The sequence below is a fragment of the Neoarius graeffei genome, chromosome 12 (assembly GCF_027579695.1).
Source record: "Neoarius graeffei isolate fNeoGra1 chromosome 12, fNeoGra1.pri, whole genome shotgun sequence".
In the NCBI taxonomy this organism is placed as follows: domain Eukaryota; kingdom Metazoa; phylum Chordata; class Actinopteri; order Siluriformes; family Ariidae; genus Neoarius; species Neoarius graeffei.
In genome coordinates this window covers 73,174,354-73,201,950 of record NC_083580.1, presented here as the reverse complement: position 1 = coordinate 73,201,950, position 27,597 = coordinate 73,174,354, and the positions used below count along the sequence as shown (strand labels likewise).

Genomic DNA, 27,597 nt, shown 5'->3' with positions numbered 1-27,597 from the left:
ATTTCACGAAAATCGCTACTTCTCCTACAGGAGTGATCAGATTTTTATCAAACGCGTATGGAATGTTCCCCAGGTTGGCGTGTATAAAAGTTGTCAAGATAGTGGTGCCACCTGTCATATTTAACATTTTCTGGGCGTTTGAAAAATTTTTAGGTGACTCATCATATTAAACACGACTCTTCGTAAACTGCGAGGACATTTTCACTGAAACTCACCCAGAAGACTCTAATGGCACAAGTATTGGTCACCAGGTGGCACCTCATTGAGGCTATTTTTTACATGTTTGACTGAGACTTGTCGCTCTGAACAGATTCTTAACAGGTTTTCTTTCCCAGGTCCAGTCTCGTGGTACGTCTAAAGTCACTCTGTCCTACAAGTACATTCTCCCAGAGGATCCATCATCATCTATGGAGAACAGCTTACCTCAGGATGATATACTGTACTTCGAGTGGGCTCTGAAGAAATGGTCCCACTGCTCCAAGCCGTGTGGTGGAGGTACTGTATAATACGGTAAAAAAAAAAGATCAAATTAGTGTCTTTGAGCAGTGCTGCTTGAACAGAGTGGTGTGTTTTCCTGCATTATAGGTAAGCAATATACGCGATTCGGCTGCCGAAGGAAGTCCGATAGCAAAATGGTGCACCGGACGTTCTGCGTCAACATCCCCAAACCCCATGCCATCAGTCGAGCCTGTAACGTGAAACAGTGCTCGGAGCCCATGTAAGCATTACTATCCGGGATAGTAGTTTGATATCAACACAGATACTAAAGAATGGTAAAGTCTGTATATATGTGTATGTGTCTTAGATGGGTGACTGGAGACTGGGAGGAGTGCAGTAAGTCATGTGGTAAGACAGGGACTCAGGCTCGGCCTGTGCGCTGTGTAAGGCCTCAGGAGGATGGCACACACAAAACTGTCAACTCCAAATACTGCAGCGATGATCGGCCCGAGAGCAGGCGCTCCTGTAATCGGCACCTCTGTCCTGCTCAGTGGAGAACCGGACCATGGTCCCTGGTGAGTCGGTGCATCTTAGACATGACCTAGATGACATGAATTTTAAAGACTGTGGTCTTTTTTTATGTTTTGTGCCTGTTTTTGTGTGTTCACAGTGCTCCGTCACATGTGGAAATGGAACCCAGGAGCGCCAGGTTATGTGTATCACTCTCGATAACAATGTCGGCATCTGTAAGGACACAAAGCCAGAAAATATCCAGAAATGTCAACTGACACCTTGTCCAAGTGAGTACCTATAAACTACAAACGTTTCTCTTGTCTCACTAATTGAATGATATCATAATAATGATCATTGAGGAACTTAGAAATATAAGCAACTAGAAGAGCACTCAGAGTGCGCAGACCTCCGCCAAGGATAATAGTCAACTCTTCTATGATGTGCAAATCTGGACCGCAAATACTTTATATCTCTGGATATATTTCCAGAACTATTCGAATTATGTGCCTACATCTGTATCCCAGAGGATTACTGGCACCCATTAATGTGGATTGTGATATCGAGTCATCGTATTACTACATTGGCTATGTTTGATCATATCCTAGAAGTGATAACTTCATGGATCCGCCCCATGGTTCAGGTCCGCTCGAAAATCTATTGGGTTCTTCCTTGGCCCATGCAACACCCTTCCACCAACGTTCATGGAAGTCAGAGTGGTAGGTTTTGAACAATCCTGCTTACAAAGCAGAAAAGCAAACAGACAATCAGACAAACAAACCCCACCGAAAACAACCTCCTTGGTGGAGGGAATAAATTAGATATATGATAAGATAAAAATGAGCATGAAAAAAAATTATGATGCGTTTATTCATAACGTAAAGCCAGTTCTGCGGTCACCGTTGTTTAACTGGCTCCTTATCTATCTAATGTAATCTTTGTAGAAAAAAGTAATTACACGTCAAAACAAATGTAAAGTTTAAAATGAATTTCAAAGCAAATTCCAACAGTTTTCAGAACTATATTTATGTTTACTTCAATTTGACTACTCAAAATTTATTATAAAAAGTCAAAGTCCCTCCCGTGCCAGAACCTGGTCTTCCCAAGCAGTCACCCGTCCAAGGAAAGTCCTTGAGCCATTAATCAGTCCCCCCAGGATCTCGCGGGCCTTTTTTGTGATTGTTGCGGGCTAAAATGTCTGTTGTTGCGGGGGGGTTTCCAAAAAATTGCGATGAAAGTTGCGGTGTTTTTTAGGTTTTTGTTGCGATTACATTGCGGGAGGAAGTGAAAGTTGCAAGAAATTGTTGCGATTTTCTCTTTTTGTGATTAAAATTGAGTGATATGTTAAATATTAAGTTATTACTGAAAAACTATTGATTAAAAAACAAAGACACTGAGAAATGGTCCTATAAACAACTTTACCAATATAAAAGATTACCAGGACTACAAAAATGCAGAAAAATAGGTTTTACTTATCCAAATGCACCTGTTGGTTCAAAAGTTAAAGTGCAGAGAACCTCACAGCACAACATGAAGTTACCTTAAAATATAATATAAATGCCTCAGCTTTCATGTAAGGAAAAAAAAAACCTATTAATACTAGTACTGTGTGCAGGCAGTCTCTCCTGAAGACTAAATTAAACAATAATTATAAACTAATAAAATAAATGGTTCAGGCTTCATAGAAGAAAAAAACAATTTGAACAGAATCTCACAGTATGATGCTGAAGCGGCCTAAACAATGGAAAATAAAATACCATTTTGGCAAAAATGTTGGCATCCATTAATTTCTTGTATTAAGTAAAAAAAATGTAAAGTGCACACAGGCCTTCACTGTAAACATAACACACTTTCAGTAACAGAATTTAAGCCTATATAAACACTGACTCACACATCATGCAATGTTGTCAGATACTGCTGACGTTTTCCAGTCCAAAATATGTTCAAAACCCGCCAAAATGCACTTGAAACCGCCCAATCTGGCAACACTGCGCGCATGCTGCTTCTCTTGAACGTATACACGGAAGTAAGGCGGAAGGTAGTTTGTTGACGTCACCTCAAGACAACGCCAACGATTGGTCAAATTTGCGGGAAAGTTGCGGTGATTGGATATAATTGCAACACCGCCCTGAATTCGCGGGGATTGGTTGAATTTGCGTTGAAGTTGCAAATCGCGAAATCCTGGAGGCTCTGTTTTTTTGCTTGGCCCAGACTCTGTCTCCTCACTCACTGTAGCTTTAGGTACTAAAAATCGATCCATTTTGTTTCTGATAAAGGCTAGCTGAAGTTCGCTAAATGTCCGCAATAGTAACTTATTCTGGTTTATTTTTCCTCACGTTGCACCCCCCCTGAAGAACTCTGGCGCCCCACACTTTGAAAAACCCTGGTTTGGTCTATTTCCACCGCTAATTTTACCATCAGAGCATTAATTTTATTTTATTTTTATTTCACCCACTCGCTTCATATTTTTCCTGAAAAAATCCGAGAACCAACTAATTAAATTGGTGTGGCCTAAAGTTAGATCAGTGTTGTAGTCGAGTCACTAAACCTCGAGTCCGAGTCCAGTCTCGAGTTCCTAGTGTTCAAGTCCAAGTCATTAAAGAAAATTTCGAGTCGAGTCCAAAAACAAGACTCCACCCGCACCATTTGACGGTGTCTGTTGCTGCCTTTATGTGAAAGCGTCTCTGCTACTGTGTTGGACTAATGTTACTGCTCGACTGCCCCATTTTAGTTAACAGGCTCCACATAAAAAGCTTTTTCATCGCTCAGCAAGCCCCGCCCACTATCAACAGGGCAAATAACATGAGAGAGGGTTAACACTAGCTAGTTCATCACTCAGCAAGCAAGCCTCACCCACTATCAACAGAGCAATGAACATAGCGTGTCACTTCCGTCTCTGGGTGGAGTCTTACCAAATGACGACTGAAGTTCGAGGTTGTCCCCGTCGTCTCCTCGATAGTTCTTCTACATATGGAACACGAGATGTCTGTAGAAACAAAGCGGATCCTAGCAGCGTTCTCTCCAGGCATTTTAGCACCATTAACGTTAGCTTGTTCCTGAACATGACATATGAACAGGTGAATGTGCATTCTCTTGCACGAAATTAGTATAAAAATTAAAGTAGATATGAATATAAATAGCTTATGCCAAATTATTATGGCATGTTGCAAAAAATCAAGAAAAAATCCAAGTCCGAATGCAGTTAATGCATGAGTCCAAATCCGAGTCATCAGTGCTCAAGTCCAAGTCAAGTCACAAGTTGGACTTGAGTACTACAAGCCTGGGTTAGAGTGGGGGGCTGGTCCTCTGATAACCACAAGAGTTTGATTCCCTACTCACATCTCTATTGTGGCGTACCATACCATTTTCATGATGGTCTTTGGTATGACCCAACTGGAAGTAGAACTTGTGATCTTCTGGTCAAGAGGTGGACACGCGAGCCACTAAGACAGCTCATGGTAAAATTTGTTGGAAACAGAACCCTTTGTCCACAGCCTGATTTTTTTTTTTTTGTCATTTTTGACCAGAATTCAGGCGCAGCAATGTCTGTTAAAAAGAGAAACAAAAGAAAAGCCTTTATCTTCTTTGTGAAAACACATAAAAGCAACATGACATGAGTAACCAATAAACCTCCCATCTCAGACCACTTTTCTCCTCCTAATCCCACATGTCTGAATAATCAGTCTCACCCTGGAATGTCTGATCATTCCTCTTTTGATTTAGCTTTCTCTTTCTCATCCTTTTCTCTCAACAGACGATAAGGGGAACTTCCTGATCCAGTGGCTTTCCAGAGCAGACCCTGAATTCCCGGCGCCCAAGATCTCCTCAAGTAAACGTCCTCTGTCCAGCGGCCAGGCGGCCGTGTGCACCGCGCCCGCTCCTGCCTGCCACCTGGCGTTCTCTCTGGCCCTCTGGCTCTGCTACACTCTGCCTTGACTGCTCTTGCTCTTGCTCTCTAGAGCCTGCTACTTATCTCTCCCTCTCCTCTTGCTCCTCTTTAAGGAGTTTAGGGGCCTGTTTTTACCCGGCTCTCCTCCTCTTACAGCCCACTTGGGCTCAGAATCAATCAGGGTCACGGGGTCAAGGTGTAATGTTCAGTGAGGAATGTCAGTGATGAAGCCATGAGCACCTTTTCGGCTGCATCACTGACAGGGAAGGTTTCTTCTCTAGCAGGTCTACGAGACAATGGTGTTTTGGAGATTGTGATCCCATTGGGGTGGTTTGTATTATATATTAAAAGCATATAGTATATGATTTACATCAGTGAATATACATACGTATATAAATATAAAAACAGAGAAAATACGGTATGGGTCAAGAGGCCCAGCCATCTTGACTGTTAAATTGTATCCTGTATTTTTGTACATATTGACTCGAATAGTCTTTTAAACATAAACCTCCAGTGTTTGATTGATAAATCCGTATTACAGACCATGGTGTTTGGATGAAACATGATGACGAACTCACTGTTGCTTTCGGTTGCTTTTCTTCATCTCTCATCTCTATATCGGATCTACAGGACGATCAATATACCTCATCACATAGTTTAAAAAAAAAAAAAGAAACTATCATTTGCGTTTATATGAAGAACCAACGCCTTATCCAGGATTTACATACGAGACACATCTTTGCTCCGCGTCTCCACGAAAGCTGAAAGCTGAAAAGGGGCAGCTAGAGGAAAAAGCGATTTTAACCAGGACCACAACGGATGTTTACAGCTAAAGGAATCACGTCATCATGCTTTTATCGCTCTGTCCATGACTGTCGGTTTGTAACACATGCAACGTGCTTTGACATGTGGGTGGATGCGACATCTATATTTTATAGACTACACAGTGAGAATTTATAAACATACATATTTATATATAATATACTATATCCACTATGTATCAGTTATAGGATGATCAATATATTCAGCGACCTTAATGACTGTTATTATTTCCGTCTTATGCGATTAAGAAAAAACATATATATTGTATTTGATGTCTATATATTTTGTGACACGACTGCTGGGTAAGATTTACAACCTGTGAAGTAAGTATAAGCATTCAAGAAGGTTCTGTAGACTGAGATATTCAGGGTATTCTCAAGAGGTATTCCTTCTTTTTTTTTGGTCTGTTATTCAAAATCCCAGAGTAAGAAAGGTCAGGAATGTCAAGAGGCTCAGGTTGTGCCTCATAGATTTCTCTCTCTCACACACACTCTCAGCGTCGACAGAAACATACACCTGGCAATACAAGAGCATCACCTACAGACCGTAGATTGTTTTGCAACATGTTCCTATCACCTCACGGCTAACACGGTGCCTACGGCAATCCTATGTAGATGTTACAGGTCAAAAAATTTCAGCCTAGGTGATTTTTTTTTTTTTGACCTGGGTCAAAAGTTTTAACCTAGTTCATCATTTCCAACCTAGGTCAAGTTTTGGATTATGCAAGATTCTTAAAAGGGATTTTGATTTTCCATCACTTCTTTTGTCTCGCTTTCTTCCATCCATCCATCCATCCATCCATCCATCCACTTCCTCTCTGTCTACACCTACCTAGTATTTCCTCTTCTCTGTCTTTTTCTTTTTTTACATATCTTTTTTCATACTTAAAGTTAGACTACCTTTCGATTTCATAAAACCGGTGAAATTTAGTTCGCTCTGAAATGTGGTTATTGTGATATATGTTTATTTCTGTAATATCTCACAAAATATCAGGCCGTTCTGTGGCTGGGAAGTTATTTAATTTGAGGGGATTAAAGCAAATAATGTGCATGAAATCGCTTGCTTCACGCAGTCAAACAGACAGAGGAAGTCCGTGTGTGTGTGCGCATGCGCAGGTTTACCTTTGAGCGTGCACTGACAGTTCCATCATTCTGTCGCTAAACGAATATAACATATTGTCTTTTCTTCTCGCTTTCTGTTACTGTAGTCGGTCTTTCACGTTTCATTCGCACACTCACATCCTCCATTTTTCTCTCCTGTTTCAAATTTGTATCCCACAATGCCTTGCGCGAACAAGGAAAGCCCACCACGTCATGCATGATGTAGTATCTTGAATTGGGTCATGGTGAAGCAGGAAAAAATAGCGGATAATTTAGGGCCATGTGGCCTTAAATTCATTAATTGTTCGATTTAAAAAAAACTTTGAAATTGGAAGTCTGTGATTCGAATTCAGTAGCTTTCGGTCCACTAAACAAAAATAATTGGGTGTCGGGAAAATTATTTTTATGACCTACACTTGAAAAATCTGAAAGCCAGTCTACCTTTAACCAGAATTCAGAACCTTAACCACTAGACCAATGACGATTGCGATGGAAGAAGTCATATACAGTGCCTTGCAAAAGTGTTTGTCCTGTTTTGTCGCATTCCAAGCTGGAATTGAAATGGATTTTTGGAGGGTTAGCACCATTTGATTTACACATGTCTACCACTTTAAAGGTGCACTTTTTTTTTTTATTGTGACACAAACAATAATTAAGATGAAAAAACAGAAATCTGGAGTGTGCATAAGTATTCACCCCCTTTCGTATGAAACCTCTAAATAGGAGCTGGTCCAACCAATTCACTTCATAAGTCATATAATTAGTTGATTAAGATCCACCTGGTGCAATCAAAGTGTCACATGATCTGTCACATGATGTCTGTATAAATCAACCTGTTCTGGAAGGACCCTGATTCTGCAACACTACTAAGCAAGTGACATGAAAACCAAGGAGCCTCCAAACAGGTCAGAGACAAAGTTGTGGAGACGTATAGATCAAGGTTGGGTCATAAAATATATCCCAAACTTTGAATATCCCATGGCGCACCATTAAATCCATTATAGCAAAATGGAAAGAATATCTCATCACTACAAACCTGACAAGAGAAGGCTGCCCACCAAAACTCACAGACCGGGCAAGGAGGGCATTAATCAGAGATACAACAAAGACACCAAAGATAACACCGAAGGAGCTGCAAAGATCCACAGTGGAGATGGGAGTATCTGTCCATAGGACCACTTTAAGCTGTACACTCCACAGAGCGGGGCTTTATGGAAGAGTGGCCAGAAAAAAGCCATTGCTGAAGAAAACACATTTGGAGTTTGCCCAACAGCATGTGGCAGACTCCCCAAACACATGGAAGAAGATTCTCTGGTCAAATGAGACTAAAATTGATCTTTGTGGCCATCATGGGAAACGCCACGTGTGGTGCAAACCCAACACCCTGAGAACGCCATTCCTACAGTGAAGCATAGTGGTGGCAGCATCATGCTGTGGGGATGTTTTTCATTTGCAGGGACAGGAAAGCTGGTCAGGACTGAAGGAAAGATGGATGGCAGTAAATACAGGGCAATTCTGGAGGAAAACCTGTTTGAGTCGGCCAGAGGTTTGAGACTGGGACGAAGGTTCACGGTCCAGGAGGACAATGATCCTAAACAGACTGCTAAAACTACACTGGAGTGGTTTAAAGGGAAACATTTAAATGTCTTGGAATGGCCTAATCAAAGCCCAGACCTCAATCCAATTCAGAATCTGTGGCATAACTTGAAGATTGCTGTACACCAACGCAACCCATCTAACTTGAAGGAGTTGGAGCAGTTTTGCCTTGAGGAATGGGCAAAAATCCCAGTGGCTAGATGTGCTAAGCTAATAGAGACATACCCCAAGAGACTTACCGTACAGCTGTAATTGTAGCAAAAGGTGGCTCGACAAAGTATTGACTTATTTTTTTTTCCGTTTCCGGTTGAGAGTACGTCGTGCGCATTCTGGCTGCCGCTTCTCACCAGAGCTTTTTTAATTTTATTTTCTTTCTTTTTCAATTTTCATTTTATTTATTTTTTTTCTGTGTGTTTGTGTAGTTTGTTGTTTGTTTGAGTGTTTTGTCCGCCGGTTGTGGAGTAGCTCCGGACCCAGTTTTGGGCGTTGGTTCCCTCTAGGCCTTGGTTCGCCGTGGGCGATGCCTGCACTCCCGGCTGTGGACTGCAGTGAGCTCGCTGCTCATTTAACATTCATGGTTGTCCAGCGCTCTGCGCTTTAACACTTGGCGTGATGTTCCGAGCGATGTTGCTCGGTGGCGTCACGGCGGCTGTGCAGGCGGTTTGGGACACACCAGCGCTCTGCGTGGCGGAGCTTCTCTGCTCGCTTTGTGGATCCACGGCGTGGTGTTCGAGCGATGTTGCTGACGGCGTCACGGCGGCTGTGCTGGAGATGTGGGACTCGTTTTCGTGCGCCTTTTGGTGGGACTGTGGCTGCTACACCACTGGTATTACATCTTGACCCCTACTTGGTGGACTTTTTACTTTTATTTTTTATTATTTACTCATTTATTTATTATTATTTATTTATTTATTGTTATATTTTTCTTTGTCTATAATTGTAAAGCGTCCTTGGGTTTTTTGAAAGGCGCTATATAAATTGAAATTATTATTATTATTATTTGAGGGGGGTGAATACTTAAGCACACTCCAGATTTCTGTTTTTTCATCTTAATTATTGTTTGTGTCACAATAAAAAAAAAAAACAATGTGCACCTTTTAAAGTGGTAGGCATGTTGTGTAAATCAAATGGTGCTAACCCTCCAAAAATCCATTTTAATTCCAGTTTGTAATGCGATAAAACAGGAAAAACACCAAGGGGGATCAATACTTTTGCAAGACACTGTATATTTTGAATTTATTAACAAGTCCAGTCTTATTACGTCATCAAGTAATTTAAAATACAAAGTCTTCCCAAATCCTAACCCTAGATATAATAAGTCTCTTTAATACAAGTAGCAAATTATGAACTGGGTTAAAAATTCAAACCTAGGTTGAAAAATTCCACCTGACCGACAGTTCTGACCTGTAGCATAAACACGACTCCTGAAGTTCATCTTAAAAACCACTTGCCTCCATTTTCTCCTTGCCTTACTCTGTATTACTCTGTATTGCTGATGGGTTTATTAAAAAATGCTGCATGGATGAAACCCATCAGGCGAATACGACTGATGTAGGAGCATATTCGAACCATTCTTCACCTCCTGAAGGTCAGTCGTGTTTAGAGATCCATCTCATGATCGTCCTCGTGTATCTTGGGATGTGCCATTCCTCGTTCCTTTGTTTGTTGCGATGAAGTCTTATTATTTACATTTCTGGAAATGTGTATGCTCTGAAGAAGAAGTGTTTAACCAAAGTGTTTACCAAACTGTGAATGATGTAACATTTTTAAACAGTTTACATTGTACTGCGAACAAAAATGTGTTGTATCATACGTGGTGTATCTTTGACAAAGATCGAGTGTTATTCATATGGCTTCTTGTCAGCCACATCGACAAGGATTAAGGAATAAAAGGTCAAATAACGTCGAATGTTTAGACTTCAGGACTGATTTGTTTAGTAAAGAGTGCACGTGAAAAATTCCTTTTTCTTGTTCTTCTTTTTTTTTCCTATTCATTTTCCCCGTCTGTCTTTCCTTCTGGTAACTTGTGGTTTCTCTTGCACTGAGTTTTTACAGTCCTGTGCAAAAGTCCGAGGCACGTGGAAGGAAATGCTGTAGACCAAAAATGGCTTTAAAATACTAGAAACAGGAAGCAGTTAGCCATAATAAATGAAACAAAGTCAATATTTAGTGCGAGACAAAATTCCCTTTGCTTAAAAAAAAAAAAATAGTCGTCTCAGGTCACACTCGCTTCTTAATTTTGCACCAAAATCCAGTAGCCTTCATTATGTTTTCTTTTTTTTAATCTGAAAAGTGCTCTCTTATGGAATATGCTGCTCAGATACAAACTTTTTTTCTGTAACATTTAGTTTTGTGCTAGGAGAAAAAAAATGTTTGGAACTCTAAAATGTTTTTGTTAATTGTCTGACCCGATAATGTCAAAGTCATAAAATAGAAATCTAAAACAAAGTTTGTATGAAAAAAAGATAGGCTGTTTAAGACTTTTGCACAGCACTGTGTATGAGGGTACTTCAAAAAGTTCTCGGCCTCACCAGGAAACAAGGGGCGTAATTCCCATTTTGGGGCATAATTGTATACGATAAAGCCTTATATCACTGTCCACCAAAACTCAAATGAAAGAAGCAATCAGAGAAAAAAGGTGGCAGAAGTAGCCAAACATGGCTTTGAACCGGTATTGCAGTCGAGTCACTAAACCTCGAGTCCGAGTCCAGTCTCGAGTCCCCAGTGTTCAAGTCCGAGTCATTCAAGAAAATTTCGAGTTGAGTCCGAGAACAAGACTCCACCCGCACCGTTTGACGGTGTCTGTTGCTGCCTTTATGTGAAAGCGTCTCTGCTACTGTGTTGGACTAACGTTCCTGCTCGACTGCCTCGTATTAGTTAATAGGCTACAGATAAAAAGCTTGTTCATCATTCAGCAAACCCCGCCCACTATCAACAGGGCAAATAACATGAGAGAGGGTTAACACTAGCTAGTTCATTGGTCAGCAACCAAGCCCCGCCCACTATCAACGAACATAGCGTGTCACTTCCTTCTCTGGGTGGAGTCTTGCCAAATGACGATTGAAGTTCGAGGTTGTCCCCGTCGTCTCTTCGACATATGGAACGCATACTGTAGCAGTGCATTTTTTCCCACTGCACTGTCTGTGAAGTCTGTAGAAGCAAAGCAGACAATCCTAGCGGCGTTCTCTCCAGGCATTTTAGCGCCATTAACGTTCGTTTGTTCCTGAACATGACGTATGAACAGGTGAATGTGCATTCTCTTGCACGAAATTAGTATAAAAATTAATGTAGATATAAATATAAATATCTTATGCCAAATTATTATGACGTTACAAAAAAATAAAGAAAAACTCCAAGTCCTCATGTCCAATTTACGAGTCCGAATGCAGTTAATGACCGAGTCCGAGTCATCAGTACTCAAGTCCAAGTCGAGTCACGAGTCCTGAATATTAGGACATGAGTCGGACTTGGGGGCGGCACGGTGGTGTAGTGGTTAGCGCTGTCGCCTCACAGCAAGAAGGTCCGGGTTCGAGCCCCGTGGCCGGCGAGGGCCTTTCTGTGCGGAGTTTGCATGTTCTCCCCGTGTCCGCGTGGGTTTCCTCCGGGTGCTCCGGTTTCCCCCACAGTCCAAAGACATGCAGGTTAGGTTAACTGGTGACTCTAAATTGACCGTGAGTGTGAATGGTTGTCTGTGTCTATGTGTCAGCCCTGTGATGACCTGGCGACTTGTCCAGGGTGTACCCCGCCTTTCGCCCGTAGTCAGCTGGGATAGGCTCCAGCTTGCCTGTGACCCTGTAGAACAGGATAAAGCGGCTAGAGATAGTGAGATGAGATGAGTCAGACTTGAGTACTACAAGCCTGCTTTGAACTGTTGCCGCATGAACTTTACTCACCCAACCTAGCACCGTCTGACTTCTATTCTGTTACTCGCATGGTCACCATTTTCAGAGTGATGAAGAAGTCAATCATGCTGCTGAGGAAGCTCAAGGAATAGTGAAGCTTGAACGTTGGTGGACCAAGTGCACTGAACTTAAAGGAGACTACTAGGCTGAAAAATAATACAAGAAAAATCTCTCTCCTGTGATGTTTTCTGGGCGAGGGAGGCTTTTTGAAGTACCCTCGTATTCGGTCATTTCCAATTATTCCAGAATGTTTGCGCGAATCTGTATTTATGTGCACGTGTGTGTATGTGTTTCTGTTCTAGGAGTGCGCTGTAAAGGCGACAAGTCAGTCTTCTGTCGTATGGAGGCGCTGAAAAAGTACTGCTCCAACCCTGGCTACAAGCAGATGTGCTGCAAGTCGTGCAGCGAAAGCAACTTCACCTCAAATCTCAACCTGACCACCACCACCACCACCACCGTGTCTCCACGCTCTCACCATCTCCACACCACACCGCTCATCACCCACATCTCCACCTCCAGACCTAGCAGCACCTCCACACCTTGGAGATACACCACAACTCTGAACTCGCTCAGCCTGAGCCGAGGGATCACGTTTCCCAGCACCACCAGCTCCATCCTGGAAGAAACGGACGGTCCGAGCACCTCGTCAGACGAGGAGGAGGAGGAAATCACGGAACTGTGGAAAGTCGATATCATCGAGTCGGTCTCAGAGTCCACATCTGGATTCGAGGAACTTTTACCAACCACCATTGAGTATGTAGTAACCAGAAAACCGGTTACAACGTCAACACAATCCATGTTTACAAGTCCATGTCTTCCGACGATAGTAAGCCTTCATAGGTCAGAAGACAGAAAGGAGAACAACTCCATCGACGTGTCATACAGAATTGTTAACGGTAACAAAGTCACTCAGAGCTACGTTAGACCAAAAAAGCGAGGACGCTTCCGAGAGAGAACGCAGAATAAAAGGATTCAGCAGCTCCTCGAGGAAAAAAGGAGGCAAGACTTTCTTAAAAGACTCAAACGAAAACCTGGAGACTGATTTGGTGGGTGTTTTGTTTCTTTCTTTGGTTTTCTTTCTTTCAGTGTCATGGAAACACTTTCATCTCTGGGATGTATTATAACATCTGCAATAAATTCACCTTCAGAATGCTGTTAAGTAGCAGAACGTTAATCTCTGCATTTGTTTTTTTTTGTTTGTTTTGTTTTTTTTCCATTTGAATGCTTTGCACTTTTTTGCTCTCACAATGCACACAATCCTGTACTAAACATCGTCATGGTGATTCGTTTAATGTGGAAAGACGGTAGTTTGGTTTGATCATTTCGCCAAGTAAAATTAAAACGAAACATTTTTATTCTATCCACATTCACTGGATATGAGCAATCGCACGCTCTGATTGGCTACTCTACTACTAGGCTATCAGCTCATATTCCGTGAGTAGAGAAAAACAAAATGGCGGAGCGTATTGCTGAACCAACCGTGGACGAAATAAAAACTACTCGAAAATAAAACCACAAAAATACAAACAAAAAAACGCAATAAAATATGGAATAAAAGTATTTGATGGTAAGAATGTATCCTTTATTTATTTTTCAATAATTATTATTATCACATTTTTCACAAATTGCTCCTGTCATTTCGCCGGTTTGTTTACATTCTAAGCGGAAATTATTTTGTCGGACATTTTGTATAAAGTTTTCATTTATCGAATTTGCAAAAAAATAAAAATGCTCTGTTTCTCAAAATCCAGTGAATGTGGATAGAATAAAACAGTTATTCCGCTCAATCTCGTTGTACGTGGCTTATAGACAACTCGGTGCTACGCGCCTCGTCGGCTATCGGCTCATGTACGACTCGATTTTATGGAATAACTTTAATTATGAAATATACACTCAACAGCCATTGGTGTTCATTCAAGCACTTATCCAGTCAGCCAATCATGTGTCAGCGGCTCAACATGACTCAAGATCTTCAGTTAAATTCACATCGGACATCAAAATAACCAACAAATCCAATCACATTGACTTTGACTCTGACATAGATGTTGGTCCCGGTGTGAGTATTTCAGAAAAACCATCCAGTGATCCGTCATCCCTCATGTCTTGTCTATCCACCTCATGTTTCGACATGCTCTCCGTTCTGAGATGCTTTTCTGCTCACCACGGTTGTAAAGAGTGCTTTTTTGAATAACCGTCGCCTTCCTGTCCGCTCAAAACCGATCAGGCCTGAGTTTCCCAAAAGCATCGCAGCACAAAAATCATCGTTAAATGGTAGAGCGAGCAGCACAATGAACACTTTCTCTCCGAGTTAAGATGCTCTTAACATTAAGAGGCTTTTGGGAAACCCAGCCCTGTCCGTTCTCCTCTGATCTAATCTCTCATCAACAAGACGTTTTCGCAAACAGAACTGCTGCTTACTGGATGTTTTTGCAACATTTGGGTTCTGTTTGATGTAAACATTGAAGGAACAGTCCACCATACTTCCATAATGAAATATGCTCTTATCTGAATTGAGACGAGCTGCTCCGTACCTCTCCGAGCTTTGCGCGACCTCCCAGTCAGTCAGACGCAGTCAGACGCGCTGTCACTCCTGTTAGCAATGTAGCTAGGCTCAGTATGGCCAATGGTATTTTTTGGGGCTGTAGTTAGATGCGACCAAACTCTTCCACGTTTTTCCTGTTTACATAGGTTTATATGACCAGTGATATGAAACAAGTTCAGTTACACAAATTGAAACGTAGCGATTTTCTATGCTATGGAAAGTCCGCACTATAATGACAGGCGTACTAACACCTTCTGCGCGCTTCGACAGCGCATTGATATCTGAGCTCTGTATCAATGCGCTGTTGAAGCGCGCAGAAGGTGTTAGTACGCCTGTCATTATAGTGCGGACTTTCCATAGCATAGAAAATCGCTACGTTTCAATTTGTGTAACTGAACTTGTTTCATATCACTGGTCATATAAACCTATGTAAACAGGAAAAACGTGGAAGAGTTTGGTCGCATCTAACTACAGCCCCAAAAAATACCATTGGCCATACTGAGCCTAGCTACATTGCTAACAGGAGTGACAGCGCGTCTGACTGCGTCTGACTGACTGGGAGGTCGCGCAAAGCTCGGAGAGGTACGGAGCAGCTCGTCTCAATTCAGATAAGAGCATATTTCATTATGGAAGTACGGTAGACTGTTCCTTTAAACTCGTTTCTCACATGATCGGCTGATTTTTATTTTATTTTATTTTTTAGAAAATCGCATTAATGTGCAGGTGTTCCTATGAAAGTGGCCAGTGAATAGACTCAGAATCTGTTGTCTTCACAATACTTTGTTTTGTGCACTAATACAGCTTCCCTAATGAACGTCATGTTTTCTATTTCCCCTTCTGCAGTAGAACTCATGGCAGTTACAGATTATCGAGAAAATTCTGGAAAATTTACCAAACTGGAAAGAAACTTCTTGAATTTAATGTTTTGTTTTTTTCACAAGACAGAACTCAAGAACCCTGTTACATGTAGATTTTGTGTTTGCATGTGTATCAGTCAACAAGTGACCAGAAATAGAAATTAGAAATACAAAACTTTCTCATAAATTACAAATATATATTTAACAGTTATTCCACGAAATCAAGTCGTACATGAGCTGATAGCAGACGAGGCGCGTAGCACTGAGTTGGCTATAAGCTGTGTATGATGTTTTATTCTATCCACATTCACTGGATTTTGAGAAACAGGGCATTTTTATTTTAAATTTTTTGCAAATTCGATCAATAGAAACTTTATACAAAACGTCTAACAAAATCATTTCCGCTTAGAATGTAAAGAAACCGGCGAAATGACAGGAGCAATTTGTGAAAAATGCTATCCTTGACCTGCATGTGACGTCAAAGCAAAATGGAAACCTGGATGTCGGCCATGTTAGTGGATATACAAATGTGGGGTCAGGCGACATTCCATATAAAACATAGTCACGTGTGCGCAACCCTCTTTGTTTTTCCACTGCTTTAAGCGTTCTTTTAGCTCTGCCATATCTTTGTGCTGTATATGGTTGTGGTCACAGCTGTACTTGTGATCGTGGCACGTTCCAATTTTTTCAAATTCCATCCGTGATTCGGAAAGAGGGCGAGGAAACTCTGAGGCTTAGTATGGAGAGGAGACGAGCGCGGCTGAACAACATCGGCAGGGCTGATCTAACAGAGGCTAAAACCAAAACAGCTCGTGTTTGCAGTAATCATTTTATCTCGGGCGAGATTCAAAAGCTTTCTCGATGATATCATGGAAGAATTTTATTTCATGTTGCTAGAATTTTGCTATAAAATGAGCGTTCTCTTTTCGTGGTTCGCTCGGTTGTTGTTATAATTTTAACGTGTATTACCATTTCGCTTCTAGGAGCGCCAGCAAAATTATATAATAGAAACAATCCAGACTGGGCGCCCACTCAGAAAACGGGCTATGTTTCGTCCAAGGTTGGATTTGATTCTTCGGCAACCAAACCAGACAGAATGCGATATCTGGGTACTCGATGGTCAGTAGAAGCGTCTTATCTTCAGAAAAGTCTGACTTTTTAAAATAATATGGGACAAAACCACACATATTTATCGTCTCATTGTAGCGAATCTTTGCTCGATCGTTCAAATCGTGGTAATACTGAGAAAATTCAGCATTGTTTACAGACACGCTTTCAGTGGCTGCCGTCCGAGTTGCTTTGTACGTATATCACGTGGACGCGGACGCTCATGACGTAGCACATTTTGATCACATGGTTGCAAGTCATCTATAATAATAATTCTTGAAAAATAAAATAAAAAAGAAACGTTCTTACCATCAAATACTTTTATTCCATATTTTGTTGCTTTTTTTTGGTATTTTGGGGGGTTTTGTTTTCAAGTAGAGTTTTTATTTCCTCCTCGGTTGGTTCAGCAACACGCTCCGCCATTTCTTCCTCTTTTGGGTTTTTTGGTGGTTGGCAAACCAACTTAAAGGTGCATTATTGCCACCAACTGGGTTGGAGTGTGGAACAGGAGATATCTCATCTCATCTCATTATCTCTAGCCGCTTTATCCTTCTACAGGGTCGCAGGCAAGCTGGAGCCTATCCCAGCTGACTACGGGCGAAAGGCGGGGTACACCCTGGACAAGTCGCCAGGTCATCACAGGGCTGACACATATGCCGCTTTTCCACTACAAACGCGGCTGAGTCGGGCTGAGCCGTGCCGTGCTGAGTCGGGCTGAGCGAGGCTGTTGGAGTTGCATTTCGACTACAACCGCGCTGAACCGTGCTGGCTGGAAGTGGGTGGACACAATGGGTGGAGTTAGCGAAAGTGGGTGGACGTCACGTGATGTCGTTAAGCAGCGGAAACAGTGACATCAGTGAGCTTTTAAGCGGTAGTCTCACGACCCGAATAGTAAACAATAAACATGGAGGACATGGAGTCGTTAGTGTTGCTGGTCTTGGTGCTGTGGCTTGTTGTCACCGACAACGCGGACAGACACTGGCAAGAGCGTATAGATGAGGCGAGGCGCATAAGGCTTCAGAAATTCTCGTAATTCGTAATTATTCTTCTTCCGGGTTTGCGGTGTTTACAGATCCCAGCGTGCTCGCGGGGCGTGTGTGGGCATGTGAGGACACTCCTCCTCACCAATCAGTGCACAGGGGAGTGTCTGCTCACGCCCCCAACCTCACTCGGCTCGCTTTGGCTCGCTTCAGCCCTACTCCAAAACGGTGCGAATTTTAGGGGCTAAGCAGGGCTGAAACGAGCCGAGTCGTGCTGGTTTTTGGTAGTCGAAACGCGAGCCGTGTCGGGCTGAAGTGAGCTGAAAAAGGGTAGTGGAAAAGGGCCAACAGACACAGACAACCATTCAGACTCACGGCCAATTTAGAGTCACCAGTTAACCTAACCTGCATGTCTTTGGACTGTGGGGGAAACCGGAGCACCCGGAGGAAACCCATGCGGACAACATGCAAACTCCGCACAGAAAGGCCCTCGCCGGCCACGGGGCTCGAACCCGGACCTTCTTGCTGTGAGGCGACAGCGCTAACCACTACACCACCGTGGCGCCCGGAACAGGAGATATTTTGGGAAAAAATATCTTCTTTTAGCTATTTCTGTTTCTTTTAAATACTTGATAACAAAGTGATGTATCTGACTTGATCCGCGACGCCATTTTGTTTTTCTCTACTCATGGTATATTAGCTGATAGCCTAGTAATAGAGGAGCCAATCAGAGCGTCCGATTGCTCATATCCAGTGAATGTGGATAGAATAATTATATATATTTCCCAGCACATACAATCCATTGCTGATTTATGACAGTTATATAATCTGTATTTTGTTTCGAAAACCACTATTTTTCCCAGAAGGGTCCACTTCAGATTTAAAGGAGGATTCATGGCATAAAAAAACATTTCTGATCGATTGATAAGAATTTAATTCTTGTTTGCCCCCCCCTGCATGTTATTGATCACAGTCCATTTCCTGTATATGAAGGCGTCATGCTGTTAATATTACAATGCGTGCATTTTAAACCGGTCATGCTTTTTACAACATGAGCATGACGGATCAGAACCCTTCTGTTTTCCTGATATTGTTTTTGAGTTTTATGAGCAGCATGTCATTTTGTAACACCATCCAAAACATATTGGATCACGTTCACTTTATCTCTCCAGAGCTTATCCAGACAGCATGATCCTGTCATCTGATGCCTGCACAAATACAAAATGAACCTCCTCATCGAGTGTTGTGTATATATGAATTTTATTTTTTATATTTATTGAAGTGCCTTTGACTCACTGGAAGTGTTTCATCAGCGTGCTTTGAGCTTACGTGGAAGTCAGTGCATGCGGCACGAGCGTCTGATACTCGTCTGATCCTCAAACATGATGCTGTCTGAAGCCATTCTCTTCAAGAAATAAGAGTGCTTGTATTGTACATTCCTTCATTCATTATGTGTCGATAAATAAAATTGCAAAGTGAAGTCAAGCCTTGTGGCTGTGTTTTTGAAATGACTGGAAAAATAACGTGGCTTTTTCAGCAGGCCAGAAGAAGAGCTGAACCTCCTGAGCACATTCAGGTTTGTACAGTTTACTATCCATGAGGTGGCAGTGCTGGTCTGCTGTGGAATATAAGAACATATTGGGTTTTTTTTAATTATTTTTTTTATAAATGTACAGTACTGTGCAAAAGTCTTAGTCCTCCTATTTTTTTTTCTTCACACAAACTTTGTTATAGATTTCTATTTTATGACTTTTACATTATCGAGTCAAAATATTACAAAAACATTTTCGAGTTCTAAACGTTTGTTTTTTTTCCGGCACAAAATTAAATGTTACAGAAAAAAAAGTTTGTATCTGAGCAGCATATTCCATAAGAGAGCACTTTTCAGATTAAAAAAGAAAACATAATGAAGGCTACTGGGTTTTGGTGCAAAATGAAAAAGCGAGTGTGACAGTCAAAGTGTCCAGAAGAGCTGGGGCTGGTTCTGTAAGATGTTCAGTAAAACCTACAGCTCATTCCTTATCAAACTGCACTCATTGGACCTGAGACTACTATTTTTTTAAAGCAATATATATAAATTATTCTATCCACATTCACTGGATGAGCAATCGCGCAGACTGATTGGCTACTCTGCTACTAGGATATCAGCTCATATACCGTGAGTAGAGAAAAACAAAATGGCGGAGCGTGTTGCTGAACCAACCGAGGATGAAATAAAAACCCTACTTGAAAACAAAACCCCCAAAAATACAAAATAAAAGCAACAAAATATGGAATGAAAATATTTCATGGTAAGAATGTGTATTTTTTGCTTAATTTTTTCAAGAATTATTATTATTATCGCATTTTTCACAAACTGCTCCTGTCATTTCACCGGTTTGTTTACATTCTAAGTGGAAATTATTTGGTCTGACATTTCGTATAGAGTTTTTATTTATTGAATTTGCAAAAAATAAAAATGCTCCGTTTCTCAAAATCCAGTGAATGTGGATAGAATAAAACAGTTATTCCACTCAATCTCATTGTACATGGGTTATAGTCGACTCGGTGCTACGCACCTCATCGGCTATCAGCTCATGCACGACTTGATTTTGTGGAATAACTGTTTATACACACAGTGGTACTTGAAAGTTTGTGAACCCTTTAGAATTTTCTAGATTTCTGCATAAATATGAACTAAAATATCATCAGATTTTCACACAAGTCCTAAAAGTAGATAAAGAGAACCCAGTTAAACAAATAAGACAAAAATATTATACTTGGTCATTTATTTATTAAGGAAAATGATCCAATATTACATATCTGTGAGTGGCAAAAGTATGTGAACCTCTAGGATTAGCAGTTAATTTGAAGGTGAAATTCGAGTCAGGTGTTTTCAATCAGTGGGATGACAATCAGGTGTGAGTGGGCACCCTGTTTTATTTAAAGAACAGGGATCTATCAAAGTCTGATCTTCACAACACACATTTGTGGAAGTGAATCATGGCACGAACAAAGGAGATTTCTGAGGACCTCAGAAAAAGCGTTGTTGATGCTCATCAGACTGGAAAAGGTTACAAAACCATCTCTAAAGAGTTTGGACTCCACCAATCCACAGTCAGACAGATTGTGTACAAATGGAGGAAATTCAAGACCATTGTTACCCTCCCCAGGAGTGGTCGACCAACAAAAATCACGCCAAGAGCAAGGCGTGTAATAGTCAGCGAGGTCACAAAAGACCCCAGCGTAAATTGTAAGCAACTGAAGGCCTCTCTCACACTGGCTAATGTTAATGTTCATGAGTCCATCATCAGGAGAGCACTGAACAACAAATGGTGTGCATGGCAGGGTTGCAAGGAGAAAGCCACTGCTCTCCAAAAAGAACTTTGCTGTTCATCTGCAGTTTGCTAAAGATCACATGGACAAGCCAGAAGGCTATTGGAAAAAGGTTTTGTGGACGATGAGACCAAAATATAATTTTTTGGTTTAAATGAAAAGTGTTATGTTTCGAGAAAGGAAAACACTGCATTCCAGCATAAGAACCTTATCCCATCTGTGAAACATGGTGGCAGTAGTATCATGGTTTGGACCTGTTTTGCTGCATCTGGGCCAGGACGGCTTGCCATCATTGATGGAACAATGAATTTTGAATTATACCAGCAAATTCTAAAGGAAAATGTCAGGACATCTGTCCATGAACTGAATCTCAAGAGAAGGTGGCTCATGCAGTAAGACAATGACCCTAAGCACACAAATCGTTCTACCAAAGAATGGTTAAAGAAGAATAAAGTTAACGTTTTAGAATGGCCAAGTCAAAGTCCTGACCTTAATCCAATCGAAATGTTGTGGAAGGACCTGAAGCGAGTAGTTCATGTGATGAAACCCACCAACATCCCAGAGTTGAAGCTGTTCTGTACGGAGGAATGGGCTAAAATTCCTCCAAGCCGGTGTGCAGGACTGATCAACAGTTACCGCAAACGTTTAGTTGCAGTTATTTCTGCACAAGGGGGTCACACCAGATACTGAAAGCAAAGGTTCACATACTTTTGCCACTCAGAGACATGTAATATTGGATCATTTTCCTCAATAAATAAATGACCAAGTACAATATTTTTGTCTCATTTGTTTAACTGGGTTCTCTTTATCTACTTTTAGGCCTTGTGTAAAAATCTAAAGATGCTTTAGGTCATATTTATGCAGAAATCTAGAAAATTCTAAAGGGTTCACAAACTTTCAAGCACCACTGTATATATATATATATATATATATATATATATATATATATATATATATATGTGTGTGTGTGTGTGTGTGTGTGTGTGTATTTTCCCTCTTCATGCAACTCTAAAGCTTTCTTTCCAAAAAATGTTTCCTTTGTTTTGTTCTTAAACTCTACATTTGTTTCCATTCCTCTTTTCCATTTCCTTGCTAATCCAAACATCATTCTTGACCATTAAATGTTATAAACAACAAGAATCAGTCATCTGTTAGTAGTGCAAGGAAAGCATTTTTCTAGCTGACAACTGCCCATTTCAGATCTCGCCATTTTAGTCTGACAAATGTTAACATTATTGTAGGTTCTGTATTTAGCACGAAGATCTTTATTATTATTATTTTTTTTTTAGTTCATGGATGTGTGAATCATCCATCCATACAAATTGCTCGTTGTAATGATTTCTATTATCGTATAAGCGTTTTCTTCAACGTACTCTGATTAGAGTCTATTTTTAAATTTCCTTATTCCAGTTATACCATATAACTCAGAATAACCTTTATCTGCCCTACCTGGTTGCAGACTTCAGTCTCATAGCAACTGCTAAACTGGTGTAAAATATGTCCAGCTTTACGGTTCTAATTATATCTCTCTACCTTTTATGGCTTCACTTACTGTTAATAGGTTGTGTAGCAACCAAACATATTTCTGGGCCTTAAAGCTGTCACCAGACCCTGGCACTAATCACATGATGTCATCTGTTCATCAACTTTATTCATCTGCACAAGCAAGTTTGTGTACTTGGGGAACTATAAATCCATAAAATTAAATGGGCAAGCCATCACAGCTCATCACGTAATTGTTATAATCTTAAGCTGAATCAGATCAGAATGCGAAATTTGATTGTTCGAAACTTTTAGTGAGGCTTGGAGATACGGAGCATTAATGTACATAAATCCGCTAGATCTCAATGTTAAATAGATTGAACTCTTGCAGTTCGTGTAATTAAATTAAACGTGTTCTATTTTGGGCTCAGGTGATTTGCTGGATTTCTTTTTAATCACGGTTTGCAGGGTCATGAAGGATTAAGATTTTTGTCTGTGAAGGTTCTCAGTCATCCAGATCATAGTAAACCATAGCTGCTAAAAGAAGGCAACTGGAGTCGTTTGAAATCCTTGAAGACATTTCACCTCTCATCCAAAAGGCTTCTTCAGTTCTGTCTGACTAGTGTGGAGTTCCAGGTATTTATCCTCTAGTGGACCAAAAGCAACCCTAAGGAGAGTTGTTAAAGGATATGGGACATGGATTTTTTTCTGGGCATAATTATGTATAAAGGACATAAGAAATGCCATCTAAATCACTGCAGGGCGTCAAAAATGTGAAAATCACCACATTATTCAAGTTTTTCTATACATCAGCGTAAAACAAGGATTCGTTAATGAGCTAGGTGGTCACGTGACCCGTGACGTAACAAAAACTTTCCAAGGAGCCAGCGCTTGGGAGTCTAATGTAAACAGGTTACCGAAATGGACACCATCGACAGTGACATTCCCGATGTTTCACAGAGATGTGAAGTTAGACCCTATCAATTCGAACCGATAGCTGGAAATTCACATGAACATGGATCTTGTCTTTACTCTGACGGGTCAGATGATTCTGAGAGTGAGGGTTCATTCAGTCCCCATGAAACTGAAAGCGGTCGGCTCGATAACACTTCCTGGTAAGTTAAAAACAATTCTGCTCAAAGGCTAATGATCTGTTGAAAGAAGTATTATTTTTGTATCATACATTGAAAGTTCATCATAGATCTAGCTAAAGTCCGTTGCAAGCTAGTTTTTTTTTTGCTGATATTTTTCGAGATTGATTGAGATACAATGCTTCCAGAGTCCGAGATGAAAACATTCAAAATGACGAAACGAGTCAGAATTATGATAATCAATAATTGATACACCCAAAATTATAATACTAATCCTTACCTCGGCTTTCAGTCGCTTAGCGAATGCACCTCGTGGTGGCCGTAGCACTTCGGGTTTCACTCCGCCGTCTTGTTCCTGAATTGGGACGTTGGGAACGGCTCCATCTTTAAGTAGCCTCTTAAATTTGGCTTGGCAATTAATATCGCTCAGTACCTGAGTATTAATGTTGAAAGAATCCTCAGTGAAATGGTCCAAACACAGTTTGTGGGAAACAGTAGGTGCAAAGTTTTTTCAACATGTGTTCTGTAAAGTTATCCTACCTCTTGGATTTGTCCTACTAAGCCTACTGCGCATGCGCGAAGCCTACTGCGCATTAGTGATGGGAATTTCGGCTCTTTTTCGGGAGCCGGCTCTTTTGGCTCTTCTTACTATAAGGAGCCGGCTCTTTCGGCTCCCGAACGGCTCCTGAGATTTTATTTTTGATTTAACTGCTGCAATTAACTAGTTAATTAATTACATTATTATTTATATTTTATCAATAGGATGTTTTCCATTTTATTTTTTAGTTTTTGTAGCCATTGTAAAGCTTTGTAAAGTATAGCAGTGTAACAATGTTCTAGCTATAGAAATAAAACTTACTTACCAATTAATAAATTATTTTCTCACAAACATAATGCAAAACTATGTTATATTACCAATATAAAATACACAGAAGACATCAACTGTTTATCCTTTATGGCTTTATTTCACACTCGACCTTGAACAAAATGCCACAAAATAAATTATGAAGTATAAATCAGGCCTAAGAAACTATGAAGCAAAGTTGGAAATTATTTTAACAAACACAGAACAATGTGCAACAAAATATTTTATTAAATAAAATATTAAATAAAATATTAGACTCCTCTCCCCTGCGCTCCACAGCTTTAAGCGTTACACCAATTTTCGTATTTTCGCAGCTGTGAATGACATCAACCCCCCCAACCAAAAAAAGTAGGCGTACACCATGCTACTTTTTTTCCTTTGAATGGTAATAGACAACACAAAGACGCAATCGGACAGCAACTTTTTTTGTGAAAGTCTCTCTCTCTCTCTCTCTGAGGCACCTAAGGACAAAAAACTAATTCGGCTCCCCAACTCGGCTCCCACCGAAGAGCCGGCTCCCGTCGTTCACTTCAAAGAGCCGGCTCTTTGAACCGGATCGTTCACGACCGACACATCACTACTGCGCATGCGCAGGTGAGCCCACACTTTCCTCAGCTTCGGGTCCTTGGGGAATGCAAAAAAACTTACTCCAGGGCATTTCCCATTGGAATTATTGCAACCATAAGCAGCACAATACACCATGATGTTCAATGTACGTTAAAGACTATAAAAACAATTTTCTTGTCATCCTCTTCTCCATTCATCTACCCGCTTGTGCTGTGCCCAAAAGTTTTTGTGACGTATGATCACGTGACAGCAGCTCTTCCGGTTGTAGAAAATGCATATCGGAAGTCGAGCAGAAATGCCATATAATCATCACGAATATAACGATTTTGCTGAATTTAATAGATGATTTTGTATTTGTTGATGCAATTAATTCATATTTTTAATGGAAAGAAACTGATATAGCATGCCTTTATGTTTCATGTCCCATATCCTTTAAGATCACCTGGGTTGTTGAGTCATCCTGTAGGTGTAGGTCACTGGGGGACGGGTGTGAATGCTGTTAGCAACCAAGGCTACATCCACATGACAACGGCAACGAGATTTTTTTAAAAAATATCGCGTCCACATGGGCAACGGATCAGTAAAATATCAGGTACATATGGCAACGCAACGCTTGCTGAAAACGATGCAATACACATGCCACACCTCTAGGTGCGCTGTAAGACGGTCCCATCGGAGACACCAGAATAATAGAAGAAGTAAGGACGCATGCGCATAAACTATTATGCGCGAGACTTCATATTAGCCACAGTCAGAAAAATCTGTTCGTAAAATTACGTTATAATGACCAAATACAATGAAAAGTATTTTTCCAGTCTCACCTGTGAAAGGTAATCCCATGTGATCTCGTTTGGACGGCAAACCTGTTGGTACAGTTAAATGCAGCACATGAATGAGGCATCTTTATTCTCCGCTTTGCCCCATCCAATATGGTGGCATAGATGATGCATGATTCTACGCGGAAGGCGGCGTCTTTAATGGTCCGGAATAAATTGAATGATACACGTTGATGGATTAATTTGTTCTTCTACGCCCTTTTTGAGGAATGTATTGTAGGACTTAAACCAACATCTGAAGAGGTGAGATCGCTCCTTTTTTTTCCCTATTTTTGCTGGCGGGATTGACTCTGCCCTAAGGGCTATTCTCTCTCTCTCTCTCTCTCTCTCACTTTGCACCATTACACAATAAATATTCACAGTGAAAATATTTTGTAAGCGTGTTTCATGAACCAAGTTATAGGATTTGTTGACAACTCGCATCGAGTTCGTTACACTTCTACCCGGCGTGAAGCACATGTGGTTGTGACGTCATCGTAAACAAATCCGTTCTACTCATCCAGACGACTTCGCAACGGCGCCGTTGCCAGATCTTTCCACTCTGGAACCCATTCTCAAAAGATTTCGTTTTGGGGCACCCAAAATGCCGGTGCCATGTGGACGCGAGGCCGAAACGATAAACAATTTTATCAGATTCACCTGAATCCGTTGCTGTGTGGACAGGGCCCAAGAGAGTCGTTAGGGTGATCTGTGGGTCATTGGTTCTCTCTGCCATCCTGTGAGTCATTGAAGTCAGCTGAGTTTCGGTCTGGATGTGTATTCAGCTTTCTGGGAACTGTGCCAAGGACTGCATTGTAGGTGGCTGATAAGTGGTGTCTCAGACCACCTCCTTTGTTCAGTGACGGTCGTTCCAAGTTGACAAAGATCAAGGGCCTGTCCACACGAGTACATTTTTGTCGAATCCTCATAAATACTTTATCGTTTCGGCCTCGCGTCCAGACGGATCTGGCTTTTTCGAGGTGTGAAACCGGTATTTTTTGAAAACGGGTCCCAGAGTGGGAAAATCCTAAAACGCCGGATAGCCCGGAGTCATCTGGATGGCGAAAGCGGATTTTTTCAGAAACGATGACATATAAGCCTCGCCTCTCTAACCTTTAACCTCAGCCTCCGCCGCTAGACGCGTCATAACAACAACAATGGCAGACTACAGGCTTCTACCATATAGTTCCACTTCATTGTCGGTCCATACAAAAGACTCTCCTCTTCCTCTCAGAGTTGCGCTGGCCATGATCGTCCTCTTCTCGTGTTATGAGCTTGTTTGTAAACAGCGCGTGACCTTTATACGCATGCTCCATGGCTTCTCTTCCGGTTTTAGTGTATTGGTGTGGCGGCGTCACAGTGCCACATACAGGCCTGGCATATGTACTACAGCGTTTTGGGTCGTTTCCAGTAAATCCATGTGGACGCAGATATTTCTGGAAACGACACCGTGTTTACGGAGATTTTTTTCAAAACGACAGCGTATTGGGTGAGGCCGCGTACTCGTGTGGACGGGCCCCAAATCAAGTCAAATTTATTTTTATAGTGCTTTTAACAATAGACATTGTCACAAAGCAGCTTTACAGAATTTTAATGACTTTAAACATGAGCTAATTTTATCCCTAATCTATCACCAATGAGCAAGCCTGTGGTGACAGTGGCAAGGAAAAACGCTTTCAGATGACGTGAGGAAGAAACCTCGAGAAGAACCAGACTCAA

General features: G+C 41.2%; 1 protein-coding gene across 5 annotated transcripts in view; it reads left to right on the top strand.

The window, feature by feature from the left end:
• adamts2a (ADAM metallopeptidase with thrombospondin type 1 motif, 2a) overlaps window positions 1–13,949 on the top strand; it is a 168,366-nt gene extending 154,417 nt beyond the window's left edge. For 3 of the 5 annotated variants that reach the window (XM_060936381.1, XM_060936379.1, XM_060936382.1), the window contains 6 exons: window positions 336–495; window positions 586–718; window positions 806–1,013; window positions 1,109–1,238; window positions 4,703–4,777; window positions 12,560–13,948. In XM_060936381.1, coding sequence (XP_060792364.1) covers window positions 336–495; window positions 586–718; window positions 806–1,013; window positions 1,109–1,238; window positions 4,703–4,777; window positions 12,560–13,299 — 1,446 coding nt within the window. In that variant the 3' untranslated portion in view covers window positions 13,300–13,948. Of the gene's footprint in view, window positions 1–335; window positions 496–585; window positions 719–805; window positions 1,014–1,108; window positions 1,239–4,702; window positions 4,778–12,559 lie in introns of all 5 variants that reach the window. The other 2 variants (XM_060936380.1, XM_060936383.1) reach the window with 1 other exon arrangement.
• The last annotated feature ends 13,648 nt before the right edge of the window (window positions 13,950–27,597 follow it).